General features: G+C 40.5%; 1 protein-coding gene across 4 annotated transcripts in view; it reads left to right on the top strand.

Moving 5' to 3' along the window:
• The first annotated feature begins 657 nt into the window (after window positions 1–657).
• opa1 (OPA1 mitochondrial dynamin like GTPase) overlaps window positions 658–19,771 on the top strand; it is a 38,234-nt gene continuing 19,120 nt past the window's right edge. Inside the window, exons 1-28 of one of the 4 annotated variants that reach the window (XM_041934703.1) lie at window positions 658–817; window positions 1,447–1,771; window positions 2,054–2,150; window positions 2,328–2,435; window positions 4,508–4,561; window positions 6,366–6,448; window positions 8,232–8,387; window positions 10,237–10,290; window positions 10,599–10,703; window positions 10,926–11,012; window positions 11,383–11,496; window positions 11,701–11,781; window positions 11,886–11,960; window positions 12,043–12,114; window positions 12,416–12,515; window positions 12,724–12,854; window positions 13,257–13,329; window positions 13,812–13,884; window positions 13,975–14,090; window positions 15,031–15,095; window positions 15,263–15,339; window positions 16,942–17,107; window positions 17,445–17,597; window positions 17,896–18,004; window positions 18,385–18,464; window positions 18,716–18,856; window positions 19,108–19,224; window positions 19,338–19,431. In XM_041934703.1, the coding sequence (XP_041790637.1) occupies window positions 783–817; window positions 1,447–1,771; window positions 2,054–2,150; window positions 2,328–2,435; window positions 4,508–4,561; window positions 6,366–6,448; window positions 8,232–8,387; window positions 10,237–10,290; window positions 10,599–10,703; window positions 10,926–11,012; window positions 11,383–11,496; window positions 11,701–11,781; window positions 11,886–11,960; window positions 12,043–12,114; window positions 12,416–12,515; window positions 12,724–12,854; window positions 13,257–13,329; window positions 13,812–13,884; window positions 13,975–14,090; window positions 15,031–15,095; window positions 15,263–15,339; window positions 16,942–17,107; window positions 17,445–17,597; window positions 17,896–18,004; window positions 18,385–18,464; window positions 18,716–18,856; window positions 19,108–19,224; window positions 19,338–19,431 (2,941 nt within the window). In that variant the 5' untranslated portion in view covers window positions 658–782. The remainder of the gene's footprint in view (window positions 818–1,446; window positions 1,772–2,053; window positions 2,151–2,327; window positions 2,436–4,507; window positions 4,562–6,365; window positions 6,449–8,231; window positions 8,388–10,236; window positions 10,291–10,598; window positions 10,704–10,925; window positions 11,013–11,382; window positions 11,497–11,700; window positions 11,782–11,885; window positions 11,961–12,042; window positions 12,115–12,415; window positions 12,516–12,723; window positions 12,855–13,256; window positions 13,330–13,811; window positions 13,885–13,974; window positions 14,091–15,030; window positions 15,096–15,262; window positions 15,340–16,941; window positions 17,108–17,444; window positions 17,598–17,895; window positions 18,005–18,384; window positions 18,465–18,715; window positions 18,857–19,107; window positions 19,225–19,337; window positions 19,432–19,771) is intronic. The other 3 variants (XM_041934704.1, XM_041934705.1, XM_041934707.1) reach the window with 3 other exon arrangements.

Here is a 19,771-nt window from a genome sequence, read left to right as displayed (position 1 = left end):
ACTTCTGGTGCCTCCTGTGTGATATGCAAAAATCTTTCCTGTGCAACAGATAATTCCATCTGCATGGAAAGCCTTCAGGTAAGATCACTCAACTAACTGCAGACACTTCTTTAACTTGTTTTTGTAATGTAGCTGGGAAACTGTCTGTTAGTCATCAATTTGATCTCAATCATACTTTGTTCTAAACTGTAGTCTGAGATGCACCTGTTTATTCAAATGACCTCTTTATCATCATGTTATCAAATGTAATAAATGTCCCAGCTGACAGGTGGCACTCAGGATGGTGTCTGCTTTTAACCCCCATGTAGTATGATAGAAACTTTAGACAGGGAAAGTCATTTTGACTTTATGTGTACATTGTAGCAAGCACAATGTCCAGTGTGTCTTTGTTGTATGAAAATGTCAGCATGATTACTTTATTATCATTTGATGACATTACAAATCGGCCAAGGTAATTTATTTACCCAAGTGCTGTCCCATATAAACAGAATTCAGAGCCCCTACACATTTAAGATGAGGACCGAGGGTTCAGTTATTGAGTGCACTCTGTTTTGGATGCATGGGAAGTAATTCACTGGTGCATTTTCCGTCAGGGCTGATTTGAAGGTAGTCCCTTTTACCGGAAATGGACTGTCATTCTGACTGTGTCCTTGTTAGCTAACGAGCTAGTTAGCTGCCATAACAGGCAAGCAAATGTGTACCATTTGGAAAGATGGATTGAACCGTGCCTAAAGAGTGAATTAGAAAGAAATTTGCGTTTACCTGCTGTTGATTACAGCACCATGTTGCGTGTCGGGAGTAACGTTAAAGCTACATGGTAAGTTACCATTTAATAAAGGTAACGGTAACAGAAGCTAGTTGTGTTAGCTGTGGTATGAGGAAAGCACATACAGCTGGTCATTTTGACAGCTGAGGACAGCGAAGCTAGCTACCTGCTTCATGTAAATATCAGTCGTCCAAGTAAAGGGACTCGTATTAAAAAATATTTCAGAGCTAAATAGATGCAGAACCACTCTCCACACAGTCACTGGCATTTGGTAGATTGCAAACCGGCTTGTGCATCTGTTGTGTATTTTGACGTTACTCTAGCCAGCTAAGTTAGCTAGCTAACGTTTACCAGGGAATGGTTTAGCTAACAGTCTGAGTTCACGTTATTTGCCAACAAATTATTTTCAGGCTATTGTGACTTGAGTTTACATACGTTTTTTCTCCAATGCTGTTTGCTTAGCTAATTATATAATAATAGACAGCAAACTTTATGGATTTTGTACATGTTGCATTGATTTATGTTGTTCATTGGTCAGTACTTGCATCATTAGGGGCAGCGTTGAGGGGTTCGGTAGAAGCTTCCACTGAGATTACGTATATTCAGCAATTATGGTGTTTATAGGCACAGGAGGAAGGTGAGCTTGTATAGTTTAGTGTCAAATTTCCTTGTCATCTCAGCATGGCCTGCAGGAACCTGGTTTCCACTAACATGGGGGTGAGATTTCGGGTACCGCTGCAGAAGCTGCACCCACTGTCCCGTGCCATCCATCACCGCTACTCGGGGAACACCAACCCTCAGCGAGCCCCTCATCGCACGGCAGCCCGCTATTACACCTCCATGTCACGGTTGCCCATGCGGCCTCCCAAGCCTCCCCCAGGATTAGGGGGCCGTAGCTACCAGCAGCACCGCAACTTCTGGGTTGCCCGCCTCGCTGCCCGGTTGCTGAGGCTCCGATACATTCTGCTAGGCTCGGCGGTGGGAGGAGGATACACCGCCAAAAAGGTCAATACTTAGTGTTTCCAAATCATGATTTCTTAACTATTCTCTACCTTTTCTCGCTTATGAACCATTTTTTTATTGTTCGGTTATCACACCAGCGCAGAGTTAGAGAGTTGTAAGCCAAAGCTGTTCGATTAACGAAACAATTTCAGAATTTACAAGATCTTTCCCTGGGTGCTTTAAAGAGCTGTCCCCTGCCTTTTCTTTCTGACGTGTCATATTATTGAAAACAGTAAAGGGAAAACATTCATTCATGTGAAGCTAACATAAGCCATTTTATCTCAGACCTATGAAGAATGGAAGGACATGCTGCCTGATTTTAGTGAATACAACTGGGTCATTCCTGATTTTGTCTGGGAACTGAGTGAACAAATTGATCTTGGTAAGTGTTTTCATTTTTAAGGTGATTATTCACTGAATGTGCTTATACCTGGCCTTACTAAAGAATTCCTGATTTCATTTAAACAGAGACAGTTGTTCTTTGTGTTATAATTAAGAATCATGAGACAAGACTGCCAAACTTTCCATCTTCTCCACTTGACATCTACTGTACCAACAGATAAACTGGCCAAAGCCCTGCCAGAGATGGAGGAGATAGCCAAACTACTACCTGACCTGGACAAGATAGGCGAAAACTTCACTTTCCTCAAAAGCCTCTTGTCCTCTGGTGAGTGAACAGAACCTCAACTATGTCTCAATAAATTTACTGCATCGTAACAAAAATACAACTATCATCATTATCAAAATATTTACAGGCATCACAGTGTCTAGTCCAATATCCAGGTTTCATAACAGTAACTGTAATTGTGCCCAAGCAAGCCTGCGTTAGTCTCTGCTTTTATAGGTAATATCTAACAATCCACATGGGTGCCCTATATCATGCTTAAAGTATGTTATCTGTGGTTTATCCTACGTCAGAGTAACCTTTGCAGAACAAGATAACAATGCAGAGTTATGAAATAATGTGAGGAAATGGCCTGCTTCATGCTCTAAATAACTGCTTTTTCTGCAACACCCCTTTTTATATTTGTGATTGCCAAATGAGCTCTCTTTTACATCATATAACCAATAACCAATGTATTCTGGGTCAGTAGTATTGTAGGCAATGCTAATATACATGTCTTGGACTATGATGTTGCGTACACCCATTTATTTAAATGGGACCAGGTGCACATTGGCGGGCACCTGGTCCCTGGGTTGGCTGTTAATTTCTTTGTTCACTGCAATATATTTATTACTCTCACCGGATCCGATTCCCTGCAAAATAGGATGAAACATTTTACAGCATGCAGATGGGAAGAGCCTACGTTTACATTTTCCCAGGCAAAGTATCTGTAAGTAGTACATTAGCCCATTAAAAGGAAGCAGGATGAGATCTTTACATACAAGAACTTTCTTTTTGATGTGATGATACGTGGTTATGATACTAGGGCAGGATCTGCAAGGAGAAACAGAAAAATTACAGAAGAACAAAAAAAGTGTGAAGGGACAGTGATCGAGCATGGGCAAAAACATGAGTCAACCTTGGTCAGTAATTCAACAGATGGAGACAGTTGTGAGATTTGAAAGGATTCAAAACCAATCCTAAATTATATAATATAATCTTATGTAACATTACTAAGGAATGTTCGTAAATTTAGCTCTCTCATCAAAATGATTATTACAGAGCACCCAAATCTGTTTTAGGCCTCTTATCTAGGTGCATGAACGGCACTAAAACAAAGTTTCACCACCGTCATATTACAGTTATTAATCTTATTTAGCCACAAATATACATTACTTCATCTTTCTTTCACTTGCTTAAAAAAACAAATGCTTGTTCCTTGTAGTTGCTTTAAAAACTATACCTAACAACACACAAAAAACTCCTTTGTATTGCTTTAAAACCTCATTTTGCTACATTTGGTTGTCTAGTAAGATTAAAGCTCTCGATACTTGAAATGCTCCCCACACACCATCTTTTGAAAATCAGTGTGTTAAATGCTGAAGATGTTTTGTATAGTATAATAGCACAAATCCCTGATAGTAAAGTATATGGGGTTAGCAACAATTAAGGTGAAACTCAAACGTCCTCAAACCACTCATATCATTCCTGCATCAAGGGTTTTGATTTCATTTGCTAATGGCACACCATGGTGCACATATTACATCTGTATGGAAGCCTGTTTGACAAAAGGGACATCTCACCCTAGAATAATGTTATCCACTCACTATTATGCCATCTGAAATTCCTTGAGATTATTCAGCAAACAGCAACAGGTTTCTGTTTCTACTTTTCCAGCTCAGCAGTCTGGTTGTTAAGAGTTAAAAAAAAAAGACGTCAAACCATGAAATTGCCCTATATCATGATTTATTATACAAGTCATGAGGTAAAAGAAGAGATAATATTTTATGTTATAATGAAACATAAACAAAGAATTCTGCCTGCATGTCTCTAGCCAGTAAAGTAGAGCAACCTCTCGATTGGCTGGTATTGACACAATTTTAAATTTTGGGCTCCTTGAGGATCAGACCCACTTTGGAGTGTGCTTGTCTCTTTTAACAGTTTCTTATGAAGTGGCTACTTGATTCGAAGCTCTGGCACAGCAATGGCTTTGTGTTAATACACGTCATTTACATAGTTGTGTCCCTGCTTTGACCACCATCCCTCTGCTTCTGTCTTTTATGATTTTTTACCTTGTGCTGTTCTTCCTTTCTCCCCCTCCCCTGCCCTCCTGTCCTCCTCAACATTCTTCACAGGTGTGAGTTTGGGTAGTGAAGTCAAAGGAGCTTCTGGTCTGCATCTGTTGTTAGGTGTGTAAACCCCGCACTCAGTAGCGCTGCCCACTCCCCTCTTTTCTCTCTGCCGCTGTTTGTCCACCATCTTGCCACGATATTGGTATGGTTGTGGGTCCCTGCTTGCCATGGTTCGGTTCTGAAGGTGGTAGCAGTGCATCTTCCCAGGACGTTGGTTTCCAGGTTGCAGACCAGTGCTGCTGTCGATGGCAGTGTTCATGGTTAACGCTGGTTCTGTATTCAGTGAAATGTATGACCTGTCACTAGGATGGTGAAAAGGTCTCATCTTGGACTCGGGGTATTCAGAGGAGTATGTTTATTGATGCAGACTTCCAGTTTTACCCTGTGGCTGACATATGTTTACTGGAATAATTAAAAGCCTCACTCTTAAAGTTTCTCTCCCTCTTTCTGAATTATGTTGAGTTTTGATTTTTAGTATTCCTTGACTGAAAAGCTTTAAATACAGATCCAGCGTGTTCACCTTTAGTATGTCCCCTCTTCCCTTTTGACTTTCTTTAACCTGGCTGTCCTTGGCTGTACTTTGTCCTATCTGTGTGGTTTTTGCCTCCTTTGACTTCCACCCTCTCTCTCCCCTGGCCTGTACGGGCTGTTTTCTTTAATCACGCTAACTTTCACTAATCTTTGGGGCGATCTCATTCTGCCTTTAGTTATTTCCTCTCAAATGTTTGGAAGATATGCACAACATACAACAATATATCAAGCTGCTAAATGTTTGTTTATTTAAATAATGTTAAACAGTGGTAAAGTAATACATAAAATAACAATATTAATACTTTCAATAACCATTTAGTCCTAAGATGCATTGAGATCATGTATAGTGATATAAGGAAAGACCTCATCTTCCAAAGTCACTTGCCATCCCTGACAGGACCACACCTCTGCTGTGAGTCATAAAATAAGCAAAGGAGTGTTCCTAATTCTTCTCTGTTCAACTTCAAACCCTTTCATAACTTCAGGAAAATACTTTTCAACTGAACTTTTGCTAATGCTTAGATGTTACATTTGCCAGAGCAGACGGCATTACAACGTGGTCCCTTTTGGCAAGTTGGATCGTTGAATTCAGTAGCGTCTTTTAAATTACTTAAAAGACTTTTTAATTGAAGTATTTTTGAGCATTGAGTGATAGTTTTCTTTGTGCTTCATTTCATTGTCAGGGTTGTTTTATTTCATCCTGCTGTAACTGCTTTTATGGCCACGATGCCACCAATCACAGTTTCAGTGTCCAACAGTTTGTTTAAATGGAACCTTTAAAATGTTTTTTAAGATACTTTTCCACTCTTACTGGAAGAATACCATAAGAACTGGCAATGCATTCTTTAAACAATCTTATTTTTTGCTTTGGCCTGCACTATTTTAAAGGACCAGGCATTAGTGGCATCGAGTCACTGCAAATAAGTCAGTTACCTCGGTCGATAATTCAATAATCACAAAACCAAAACCTTGATTGGACTGCTTTATTCTTACTGTCAAAAAGAAAGTTGAGTTTGGTAGTTTTAAAATGTTGGTCAATTAAGGTAGATGTAAAATTAAAAACTGTCAGATTTACTTTACACAGTATATTTTATATATGCGTATGTATATATGTGTACAACTTATATCAGTGCAGGATTTTCCAAACATTTGAAATTTAATCATTCTGGTCTTTATTTTTCCAATCATACCTAGGCATGCTTTCAATGATGGCTATCTTTTTGCTATGGGTATTATTGTTTCCCTAAGCTTCTTTATATTCAGCACTCATTAGTCAAAGATGCGTTTTCATAAGTAACCCCATTCTGTGTTGTTGTGTCTCCTCTGGTAGAAACCTCAGGCGATCCGCCACTAAAAGCCACAGATTCCTCTGCTGCAGCCACGCAAGATGGCAGCGACAAGCAGTACAAAAAGGCAAGTTAATAAAACCTGCTGACACTTCTGACACCACCACCAGTCTCACTCAGCTCCTGTCTGCAGCCTGGCTACCTTTCACATCAGTGGCGAGAACTGCAGTGGATTGAATGAAAATCTACTCAAGAAACATAGATCCGAGTGTGTTTGGTTAAAGGCACAAAAGCAAGGACGGCACCTCATGTTGCCTCACATAAGTTGTGCTTAAAAAGGTCCTAATTATATAAAATATGCACTCACAAAGCACTAAATGGCGTGTGTTTTGTAATATTCAGAAATTTAATGTCTTATTGTGTGTTTTGAATCAGCCAGCTCTACTGAATATGATTTGTGAGTTTCAGACTGGCTGCCAGCCTACAGTATAATCAGGATAAGCTTTTGAGGCCATGTGGCAGTGTTATAGTAAAAAAAAATGGTTCACATCACATTTGACCTTCATATAGTGACAATATGACTAAAAATATGGTTAGTTGTCCACATTTAAGTGCAAGTCTCACTTCAGAGCAGCTAGTTCTTCAGTTTGGTATTACCTACATTTATAACATTTGACCATCAGCATGTGCAAACTGTATGGCACTCATTCTGACTGAGTGTAACCTGACTTTATGCACGCTGATCATCGCTTCTAAACAGCCTCTACTACTTATCCTTCTTCTCAACTGTTTTTTTTTAATCAAACTGTCATCCTTTTTCTAACATTATATTAGACACAAGTCTCTGGCAGAACATTTTGTATGCACATGTGTTTCATTTCTGTTGTCCTCTCTGCTTTGTTCATTTTGTGTTTTGCTCTTTTCCACAAAGTGACCAGTTTCAGTGTCCCTCTGTGCTATTTTTTGGTTTTTGTGTGTTTTTAAGAGTTCAAGTTCAAAGACTGAAAATATGGTGTTATGGTTTGACCAGTAATTTTAATAAGAAAGAAAAACAGATGACATCTTTCCTCTTCTGTGCCCTGCTTTTTAGTCTGCAGTCATGGTCTCCAACATGAGCACATACAATAGAACACAACACAACTCTTATAAGTTAATGTTTTACCTCAAAATCAATTTAGCAGCTATATTTATGTGCATTTCACAGAGCAGAAAGAAACAAAAAATAGCACAAAGTTAAATGATGGTCTCATGTTGGGGACCCCTGAACTGAAGCAAATATCACCTGCTACACAGTATGCTTTGTGCTTCACCCCTAGTGGAGAAATCTCCCATTGCTGGCTCCGCTTATTTAATCATCATCTTCAGCTTCATCAGGCCAAATGTTTGGTCTGAACTTGGTTATTATTTTACCATTACAGTAAAACTAGAATTTCCACTCTCTTACTGTATGCTACTCTGCTAAGTTTAAGTATGAAAATCACTTATAGTGTCATCTGAATCATGGTGAACGTGCAGTCATTAATCCACAGTGGTGCATGATGGTGAGGAAAGGGAACAGAGTCACTGTTGTTGCCACTTGCTGAGAGGTGCTGGTTGTGGTATTAGTCATCTCCTCTGCCTTCAGTCTGGCAAAGTTTGGCATCTCCCCTTTGTGTCTGAGAGAGACTGACTTTGTTGGGTCTCACTGATGACGGTGGCAAGATTATCAAATCCAAAGACCTTGATTCTGTTTAACTTTAGCTTTGACTGTATCCTGATTCTCCAGCAGCAATGCAAGTGACTGAGACACAGACCAGGTTTCCCTTCTGTGTTTGGGTGCAGCATTTGCCTGTATGGCTGACCAGCGCAGTGGCTGGTTGTTGTCTGTCTTGCTGCTCCTACCTGTCTCTCACTATGACGTACCCCAGCAGGGTCTGCTTGGCGAGCTCATTCTTATTCAGCAGCAGATCCAGCGGCACGAGGAGGAGGTCCGGCGGGCCGCAGCAGCCCATAATGCGCGTCCCCCACCGCCAGAGCCTGCTCCCAGTCCGCCTCCGAACCCCAGCCCCCCTCAACAGAAACGCAAGGTGAAGGTCCCAACCCACTTAGCTCCGCCCTGTCCTACCAACGTCTCCTAAAAGATCACAGCTGCAGAAAGCAAACAGAATATATATTCTAGGACAATCGGATTGTCTGCCTGACAAAATGACAGAGTAATTTAACACCAGGCTGAAAAGCAGTGTTTCACTTCCCTCGCTGATAAAAAGTTTCAAGTCTGCTGCACCTGTGAGCACACCCGGCGTCAGTGATGGGTGTGATTGGATGTGCCCTGTCACACCTGTAAGCACGCCCAACAGTTGTGTTGCAGTGGACTGACAAACTTCAACACTACAACTGCAGCATGTTGAGAAGTTAAACCACTGGATTTTCAGCTGATGTTAAGTTCCTTTTTTAACTAACTTAATTTGTAATTATAACGCTGGCAATTTCAATACTCAAGTATTTTATACAAGAATTGATGATCCAAATGTTAGTGGCAGTCTGTTACTCCTTAATATACAGTGGACGGACCACACAACAACATGAACAGCTGCAAAATTACTCATTAACAATGTGACACATCCCAGGTGCTGTGGCCATACAATGAATGTAATGTTTGTTATGCCGGCAATGTTCCATTTCTCTTAAAATTGAATGTTTATTTTGCCCACCACATAGACAGCAACATCTTAAAATAGAATGCAATGCAGCACAGATGAATTAAACTCCTCTCTGCATTGCTGAGGAGTGGACTGCATTTCATTTTACAGGTGTTTGTGTCTAGGCCTCTACTTGAAGTCATGGCCTTAGTGTTGTTAAATGATTTGACCTCATTTTATATTTGTAGTGCAGATGTGTTGGCCTTCCAAACTTCAGTCTGTCCCCAACACTACCTGACAGTAGCCTCCATGTATCACCCCATAGTCTGTCAGGCTTTGTTAAGATGTGCTTTACCGGTCAGCTGCGGGGAGAAGGCATGCATGGACCTTCACTGCCTGGTCCCAGAAGCACAGTGACGTACTGTAGCTCAGTCTCACTCTCTCATGCAAATGGATGGATAATCATCGGCAGCACTCCATTCATGTACAGAGACACTGCATGGAGTGGAGTGGCAACCCGCTGCATGGTGTGAGCTGCACTTTGAATTACTACCATGAATGTACCCAGCTATATAGACATTTGAGAGTCAACCGTGTTGTCAGCAGCAAGATAGAAGCCTCAAGTTTCTGAGCAGTTTTGTAAGGCCTAGAGAAGTCTCTTTATTAAGGAATTTCAAAATATGTAATACAATGTTGGCACATATTGCTAGAAGGTAATTTACTGCACACTTTTTGTCCCTGTTGTGTTGTGTAGTGCAGAAATAGTTTTTAATAACGTAATTTGGTGTGTTTGTCTGTCAAATTCCCTTTCTTCTCCTGCCAGTCCCATTTGTTCATGTATGCTGTGTGTCCTGCTTTCTGTCCTGTCTCTCATCCTGACAATCATGTTGCAAGTGCATAAGAGATACAGTCAAATGAGTTTTGCCCAATTGTGAAAAAAATCAAGCTATAATGACTAAATGATTTTGTGATTGTATTCAGCCGTATTTTTCGGGGCTCGCTCTGTGATTTGTGCCTGTTTGTGAATCAATAGGTTGGTAATCGAAACTGAGTAATACCAGAATGAGCAGTGTCTGCTTGAAATCTGATTTCTGTTCCTCTCTGTATGCAATAACTTGACTCTCAACAATGGTTTTCTCTATAATACAGTGTGCATGTAAGTCTTCGTTGTGCTGGTGGGAATTCATGCTTGTGAAGTTGCACAGTGAGAGTAACGGGAAGCCCTTCAAAACTGAAAGGAGGCATTAACTCAGTATGTTGCTGTTTTCTTTTTCTGTTGTTTCACTTCAACCTCTAGTCATCAGACAAAGAAAAGGTAGACCAGCTTCAAGAGGAGCTGCTCCGTACGCAGGTACAGTACAGTAGCTTGTGTGGTACCATTCATAAAATCTAAACTGAATTTCTCTCAGCAGAGAACTGTTATGTCATGCAAGTTATCCAGATTTTTTATTTTCTTGTCCAGTGTTTTACAACACTGTAAGTTGTGTTTCACAGTGAAATGAAATTGCCCTTAGAGGTCATGAAAATGGCCTAAAAGTCGATTAAGATCTTTGCATCACTAGATCAGATATCGGCAACAGTTTTCAGCAAAAACGTTCTTTAACATGTGAATTGGTGCTGATGCTGATCACTGATGGAATTCTGCTGTTCATCCTTTAGCTAAAATATCAGCGCATGCTGGAGAGACTGGAGAAGGAGAATAAAGAGTTAAGGAAAGTGGTGCTGCAAAAAGATGATAAGGGCATTCACCAAAGGAAAGTGAAGGTGGGTTGCATATATGTACACACTGAAATGTCATTTAACGGTTTTCCCTCAGGGCTTGGGTTTTGCCCAGCTTGAGATTGCTTTATCAAACATGATCATTTTACAGATGTGTCCTCTTAGTTACTACTTGCTGCCATTGTGACTGTGGGTAAGAGTGGCAAACTAATTGCAATGTGAAGATAGATATCACTAATATTTTTGCTTTTGTGTCCTCTCCTGTAGAAATCCCTTATTGACTTGTATTCCGAAGTTCTGGACATCTTGTCTGACTACGATGCCAACTACAACACACAGGACCACTTACCCAGGGTAAGGCGCAATCAACTGTAGTTCTGCTGTTCATGGGAAATGGATTTCTTTATTTGTCTTTTGGCTCTCTGTTCACACTGTGTTAGAAGGATTTATTTTGTTAAATGTTTTTTTGTTTCTGATACAGATGGGGCGAGAGTAAATTGCTAATATCCAATTGTTGTTTACTTTTTGTGGTAGAATTGGTATCTTAATTCAAATGAATCACCTCAACACCAAAATCTAGATGCTAAGACACTGTCTTACGTCCTGTTTCCTTCTCCACTTTGTCCTTACACCACTGACTTTAGCTGTCCTCCTTTTCTCTTCCTCTGTACATTCATCTGTCTTTTGTCCAACCCCTCATACATTTCCTCCTCTTCTGTTTCAGGTGGTTGTTGTTGGGGATCAGAGTGCTGGGAAGACCAGTGTGCTGGAGATGATAGCCCAGGCCAGGATCTTCCCCAGGGGCTCAGGAGAGATGATGACCCGCTCTCCTGTTAAGGTATGATGGACCAGACTGGCTGATGCTTTTGTAATCTTTCACTTAAAAGGACATACATATTTATTCGTACAACATAGCAATTACAATCATTGCCAGCCATAATTGAAAATAATTAAGGTATTTTGGGAGTGGAAAATTTGCAGGAACCCAGCTTTGATGGATTTCTGTATTTGAGCCCTTGACAATACTCATCTTTTTCTGCAGGTAACGCTAAGCGAAGGCCCCCACCATGTTGCCATGTTTAAGGACAGTGGCCGAGAGTTTGACCTTACCAAGGAGGAGGATGTAAGTTACAAAGTCATTCACTCAGTCCTCCTAATATGAATTTTAGCAGTAACGTTTTTACTGTATACGCCATTATATCTGGCATCTCTGCTTCTGTCCCGCAGCTTGCTGCCTTGAGGCACGAGATTGAGCTGAGGATGAGGAAGAGTGTGAAGGAGGGACAAACAGTCAGCTCTGAGGTTGGACATGGTGTTTCCATTCAAATTTCTGATTTACTTCTGTAATGCTTCATAGAATAATGGTGTATTTTTTGCATGTCAGACAATATCCCTGAGTGTGAAAGGCCCCGGCATCCAGAGGATGGTACTTGTTGACTTACCAGGGGTCATAAGTGTGAGTATGCATTCTTTATTTAACCAAGGATGGGAATGTTTTTGACTGTATACTGGATACTTTCTATACTTTATAAGCAAATGCTGTTTTATTTTGCTCTTTCATCATTGCTTTGAGTTTTATATTCCTAACAGAACGTCTGTTTTAGATCATTTTTCTTCTACTGTTTGAGTTAATGGCTCCACGTGTAGAGTTAATAACACAAGGTGGATGTTTGTGTGATTTATTATCCTGATTTCATTTTGAGTTTTCTCTCATATAAAAGCCAGTAGACCAAACTTTTTTGTTATGTCTCTTTAAGACGGTGACCGCAGGCATGGCATCAGATACTAAGGAAACCATCTTCAGCATCAGCAAGGCCTACATGCAGAACCCCAATGCAATCATTCTTTGTATTCAGGGTGAGCTGTGAGTTTGCTATTAGCAGTTATAACAATCCCATATAAAGGCAGCATTTGTCAGTGAGTGGGGGAGATCTCTCACTTCCTGTTGTGTTCTTAAGCAAAACACCAAATCTCAGTATTTTTGTACTCCTTACCATCCTCACTGTGATGATACAGTACGTACACCATTATCATACATCCTGTGACCTTCCTTGTCTCCCTCCAGATGGCAGTGTGGATGCAGAGCGGAGCATTGTAACAGATTTGGTTAGCCAGATGGACCCCCAGGGTAAGAGGACCATCTTTGTCCTGACAAAGGTGGACTTGGCTGAAAAGAACCTGGCCAGCCCGAGCAGAGTAAGACAGCTTTACTGTCCCCAAAAATCCAGTACAACAAAGATGTTGCTTTTTTATGTAAACAATTATGCTGACTTTAGACTGAATGTTCATGCCTTGTCACTTATTTCATCAGGTATTGTGATGAAAGCATAGATGTGCCTCTTGATGATCATCAAAAAGGCTTAGCTTATTGTGGGATATAACTAGTAAAACAGCTGCATTTGCAGATTTTTTCGAACCTGTGGTTGAAGTGTTAGAGTCTCTGAGTGAAGCTATATGCAGCTGCTCCACAAGAGGGAGCTCAGGACTTGCATTTTAACTTGATGTTTTTTTCAATGAGCCAGTGTTTAGGAAGCTTGTACTACAAAGTGTAGTGGCATGAGAATCTAAGTCCTTTTGTTTTTTCATTTTCTCTTTCAGATCCAACAAATAGTGGAGGGCAAGCTGTTTCCCATGAAGGCTCTGGGTTACTTTGCTGTAGTCACAGGAAAAGGTAACAAGTACTGCTAAGCCATCTTTTTCACTACATGTAACTTTCAAGTTTTCTAATAAGATAAGACAAGATCAACTTTATTAATCCCCAGCTGGGGAAATTTGGTGTTACAGACAGCATCAATAAAAATAGCAAAATAGTAAAGGCAATGGAAAATAAATCATACAAAATAGGAAGTAGGAAGTTATATAGGAAGCTTTATATATGTACATATTATACAAAGACTAGAGAAAATATATTTCCAATGGAAAGTACTTGAGAAATATTGAAAGATTGCACAGGGATTGAAACAAAAATTGCGCGTGGTTATGGTAATGAGGACTTTCAGGTTGTGATCATGTCTTTATTCATCCATTCATGACACGTCTTGTGGTAACCAGGGATCTATTTGGAGATTCTTCTTGGTTTTTCCAACTTATTGTAAATCAGGCAGTAAGTGAATTGTCATGGACTCACACCTTGCTCTGTTGTCTTATGTGCAGGGAGCAGCGGTGAAAGCATAGATTCCATTAAAGACTACGAGGAAGACTTCTTCCAGAACTCCAGATTACTGAGGCACGTTACACCTTATTCCCCAAACATTAATGCTTCATCAAATTAATAGATTTAAAGTTAACAGTGAATGTATGTACTGTATGCAACAAGGGACGGCATGCTGAAGGCCCACCAGGTGACCACAAAGAACTTGAGTTTAGCCGTCTCTGACTGCTTCTGGAAGATGGTTAGGGAGTCTGTTGAGCAGCAGGCTGATGTCTTCAAAGGTATGACTATACACTGTTTATATGCAACTCCTTTCACAGTCCCCGGCATGTTGTAGTAGTGTGAATGGACAGGATTTTATCCATTGACTGTACAGGGAACAGGTGCTACTCCTCTTCTTCTCCCACCTCCCTGTATTTACACAGCCCACCCTGCTACACCTTTCCACAGTCCTGCCTTCCAACTGCAATTAGTCTAGACAATCACAAGCCTATTGCTAACAGCACAGGAGATTTATGGCTGTGAGACTGCAGTTCCCACAGGCCTATTGTCTGGTGTATCGATCCATATCCCATCAAATCACACACAGCCGGCCTCCATCCTCCGTGCTTGGCGCCACCGTGGCCCCACAAACCAGCAATTAGCCTAATCTCCTCTGTGGATAGGGATCTGTGCAAAGGGACAGCAGGCTTGTTATGTGTGCATGTGTGTGTTTGTGTGTGCATATATGAGAGCTAAAACTCTGACTTTTGATAAAGAGAGTGTGTTTGGCCCCTTCCCGTCTCCTCCTGAGGGACCAGTTAAGACAGCGAGTGTGTCCTCACCAACTTTTATTAAAGGATATGCACCATTAGCAGTCTGAAAGCTGCCTTTATATCATACCAAGTTAAAACAAAGCCGGCAATGTCCATGTATGGTCAATGCCTGTTGATTGTAGAGAATTACTATTGGATGGAGCGTAACATCAAAGGTGTAAAAGCAATGGACACATGCAGGAGATTATTTTTGTTCAAGCATTAGAATGAGCCCTTGCCAAATGACATATCAAATTAGATTTATTTAGAAATTTAAAGAGAATAGGTTCAAGGCTTCAATACGTATCCTTTGATATTCAGTTATGATTTGACTTATGTAAAATGTAGAGTTAGAAATTGTTCATATTGATGCTGCACAGGTTTGTTGAAATCAGATATTCATTTTCACTATCCCTCCTCACCCCAGCATCTCGCTTCAACCTGGAGACAGAGTGGAAGAACAACTACCCTCGTCTGAGAGAACTGGACAGGGTGAGAAACACAAACTTTTACATTGCTCTTTATTTGAGGCTATACAAAAACCAAAGTATAAAGTGAAAAATAAGTTGGTACCTCATTGGGGGCTCTGTTGTCATAAATGTTATTTATAGAAAAACACCACAAGAATTGTTACAGATGTCATTTTGTCTTTGTCTCAGAATGAACTCTTTGAAAAGGCCAAAAATGAAATCTTGGATGAAGTCATCAGTTTGAGCCAAGTGACCCCACAACACTGGTAAGTTAATAATGAGCTAATATTTAGGGCTCACTGTTTTTAGTTGCTGTCATAAAAACATCAAAGCTGTTATCAGTGTTAATTTTGAATACACAAAATACAGGTAGCAGTATCTTTAATAATATAGAAATGTAGGTCCAATATTGTTTATATGGAATATATACATGTATTTGAATACCATTAACATCACAATCATTGTAAACTGTACTTTAACCCTTTTCTTTACTTATTAGGAATGCAAGTGCAAGATGTTTTTGTTTGTTTTTGTGAGTGGCGACACGATTCCTCCTGTTGTTGGACCTAACTGAGCTCAACAAGTTTATCAGTGCTCATTGAAAATCCAGTTTTAAGAGGCTGGCTTACAAGGGTAATTTGTGACATTACAAATAGTTTGGAAGCCAATCCTGGTCCAGTATACTTACACAAGTGTGGGCCTCCAAACTCTGAGGATGGACTTTTCATTAAAGTAGGTGACATTCCAGATGAAGTAGTTAAACTTTTGAAATGACACATATTTGCGCATCATAGATTCAGGATTTTTTCGTGAGGGAGAAGAAAATGTAATTTTAAGAATTTTAACAGGAACATTTAACTTTGTAAACATGTCTGGGGGGATCTTTAATGTAATGTAATTCATAAGAAAAAAGGGTATCAGGTTATACATTAATAATGATGGCAATGATCAGCTTTATTTACATAGCACTTCACAAGCATAGAACGCAAACAGCTTTTCAAAAGAAACAAAATAAATGACGAAATGCTATAAAAAAATGCATGTAATAACAATATTAAAACTCAGCTTGGAAGAGGTATATATTAGTGTATGGCACACACCCTGTCTGTCATACCAGCTAGATCATCACTGAAAAAGTCTTGGAAAATAATCTCTAGATACGAATGGGAACCCTGTGTATGCATGGTGTTGTGACCGTCCCCAGTGTGCGTGCCATCAGTTCTCCCAGATCAATAATCTGATGAATGGCCCATGGACGGGAACAGGGGTGGCCCTGTTAGCCAGCCAACGGCCAGCCAGCACTATTGGAGATAGCACTTATTGACAGTGAGGAGTGCTAGCCTGAACAAAAGGGGAGCCTAATGAAATATGAGCGTGTGTTTATGATAAATGAGAGAGGCACAACACTGGTCTGGTCTAACGGGACTTGGGGAGGGTTTTGTTCTGTTGCCACACAGTCGTGGAGCGATGGAGTGAGAGTGTAGAGGCTGCTAACAGGGTCAGACTCGAGCTGTATTGGAATCTACAGTCAAGTGCAATTGCACAATTGACCATACAAGTGGAAGCAGCCCAGCAAAGAACGATCCCTCTTCACTCATTGTTTTCTTACTCGACCAGGTCACTAAGATGAACATTTGAAAGCAATAGTGTTACAAACAGTGATTGCATTCTAAACCTAAAAATTAAAAAATATCACACACCTACACACCCACAACTAACTATATATATATATATACACACACACACACACATATATATGTTACAGTACTAAAGTCAGAACACAGTGAACCAAACTCACAATATCTACAGGCAAAATGAAAAGTTATCTTCTTCACTCCAGTTATTGGACTCACCTTTTACTCTCCCAGGGAGTCCATTTTGCAGAAGAAGCTGTGGGAACGTGTTTCCACCCACGTGATTGAGAACATCTACCTGCCTGCTGCCCAAACAATGGACTCCGGTACCTTTAACACCACTGTGGACATCAAGCTCAAGCAGTGGACCGACAAGCAGCTTCCACACAAAGCACTGGAGGTAATGCAGATTGTCTGCCTTTATGCAACTTATTATTATGTAATTCAGCTTGTTTAAAGAGTGAGGTTCACTATTACATGACATCACCTCAAATTTAAATAAGATCCACTGCACTGCTGCTGACATGAGGACATATCTAAGTATAAATCTGTTTATGACTGTGGTTGTATTTCTTTCAGTAAGAGATCATGATATTCCAAAAATGAGTAATAACTGAATGACTTTTTGGTAATGATATTTTACCAACATTCAAATTCCATAATTTCGCATTATAATGTGCACATTGTTTTTTATTACTTGGTCTTCTCTTTCCCCACTATACTTTGTCTCCCTTTAGGTTGCCTGGGAGACACTGCAAGAAGAGTTTGCCCGCTTCATGGCTGAATACAAAGGCAAAGACCAGGACGACATTTTTGACAAGCTGAAGGAGGCCGTGAAGGACGAGAGCATCAAGAGGCACAAATGGAATGAGAGGGCCATGGACAGCCTGGTAAACACACAGTAAATCCACTCACCCTGGAGGGATGCAGGGAGCGTACACACTATTTGATTTGACACTTCCCGAAGCAGACACAATTTCATGATCATGTGCGATGAATATAAAGAAACTGGTCTTGCTCACATTGAGGCAAGTACCCATTGATTCTAACAGCTGGCACATCTGGTACAGAAACCTGCTGAACCTTTAGTGTTGAATAGAATTTCAACTAAGACAGCATTATATAGAAAAAACTTTACGCGATTTCAGTGATGTGATTTTATTCTTTCCCCCTTTATGTGTGTCTCAGAGGGTGATCCAGCACAATGCCCTAGAAGACCGTTCCATCACAGACAAGCCCCAGTGGGATGCAGCCATACAGTTCATGGAAGAAACCCTGCAGTCTCGCCTCAAAGACAGTACGTTAGCTATGATGGGCACATGCAGTGTCACTTAGCTAACTAACCATGTGATAATGTACTTTTTTTAAATGCTTTTAAGCCTGCTGTAGATCTGTAGATAACACAGCTCAAGGTAATTTATTGTCATGTTAAGATGTTAAAAACAAAGATTGCACATGGGCAGAATGGTTGGCATCAGTGTTTGGCGCCTTTTCCACCAGCATTTGTGTGTTCTCTCTGGCATTTTTTCCCCCCATTTTCTCCACCACAGATGCTCATGACGTATGATCTCATGTGTGAAACACTGTGGATAGAAGCGGCTACTACCGTAACTGACATACTTACAACATACTACATATTTTATTGTCTTTTGTGTCTTTTTCTCTTCTCTCTTATAGCTGAGTCAGTAATCAGCGATATGGTGGGTCCAGACTGGAAGCAGAGGTGGCTGCACTGGAAGAATCGCACACCAGATCAGGTTTGGATACAACTGTGCTGTTTTTTTGAGGCACCACAGAGACTTAAAAGTGGAAGGTTTATAAGGCAGTTACATTTCGGTGATACGCTTTGTACCACATTAGTGCACACTACATTTGTGCACATCCCCATGCACAGTAACTTAAGTCTGAGAACTTGCTGAGCACACAGTGCATTAAATAATCATCTACATGTAAACACGCATTTTCCACCATGAGAATAGTGCTCACCTCATTTTCTTTGACCTTTTAGCACATTCGTAATGAAACGAAAAATGAGCTGGAACGTTTGCTGAAGCTACACGATGACCACACGGCCTACTTGGCCAATGACGAGGTCACCACAGTCAGGAAGAATCTGGAGGGACGAGGGGTTGAAGTCGACCCTGTGCTGGTGAGACCAAAGCACCTGTTGAGCTTTTAAACAAGAGATTGGGCAAATATGTTAATGTTGCACTGACAGTCAATTTTCTGTCTTGTTTAGTTTGCAAGTTTTGCAACATCTTTGCTCATTTTAAACACAAGCGTCATATATTTCAGTAAAAATCATAACAGCTGTATCATACATTCAGTGTGTGCGTGCCCTTTTTCATTATGACTTACCATCCATTAACTGCTTAATTACTGACTTCCTTATCTGGTCAGATCAAGGACACGTGGCACCAGCTGTATCGCCGACACTTCTTGCAGAACGCGCTGTCCCACTGTAACCTCTGCAAGAGAGGTTTCTACTACTACCAGAGACACTTTGTTGACTCTGAGGTAAAGAGAGAGGATGAGTAGTCCTGCATTGTTCTTCATTTCCACCCTATTCTCAGCTATATTTAAGGTCAGTTTGTGAAAAGCTAAACTGTGTACCTACATGTTTTCTCCAGTTGGAGTGCAATGATGTGGTACTGTTCTGGAGGATCCAGAGGATGCTGGTCATCACAGCCAACACTCTTCGACAGCAGCTCACCAACACTGAGGGTAAGGATTGAGGACTTGGAAGACTGAATTCCAAAATAAGGTATCCTTAATTTAAAGAAAAACGGCGAATATGTACTCTTTTGAAAATCACATTTTGATTTTTACCTACGCACCCCTATTAAGTAGGCCCTGCATTGTTTCTTAAGTTTTGATAAATTGTCTAATTGTCATTTAGTTGTGTTTTACTGCTTCATTTGGGTACTTGTGAGCTGTTCTGTAATACTGACATGTCATCAATGACATTTTTACGTCATGCATTTTGCTTTTTCTGTATTATATATCTGTATCAGTACTTTCTGACATTTAGGAGGAAGATTGGACACTGAGTTAAATGGACAGC

This window comes from Chelmon rostratus, chromosome 4 (genome assembly GCF_017976325.1).
Source record: "Chelmon rostratus isolate fCheRos1 chromosome 4, fCheRos1.pri, whole genome shotgun sequence".
Taxonomy (NCBI): Eukaryota; Metazoa; Chordata; class Actinopteri; order Chaetodontiformes; family Chaetodontidae; genus Chelmon; species Chelmon rostratus.
This window is presented reverse-complemented; position numbering and strand designations above follow the sequence as displayed.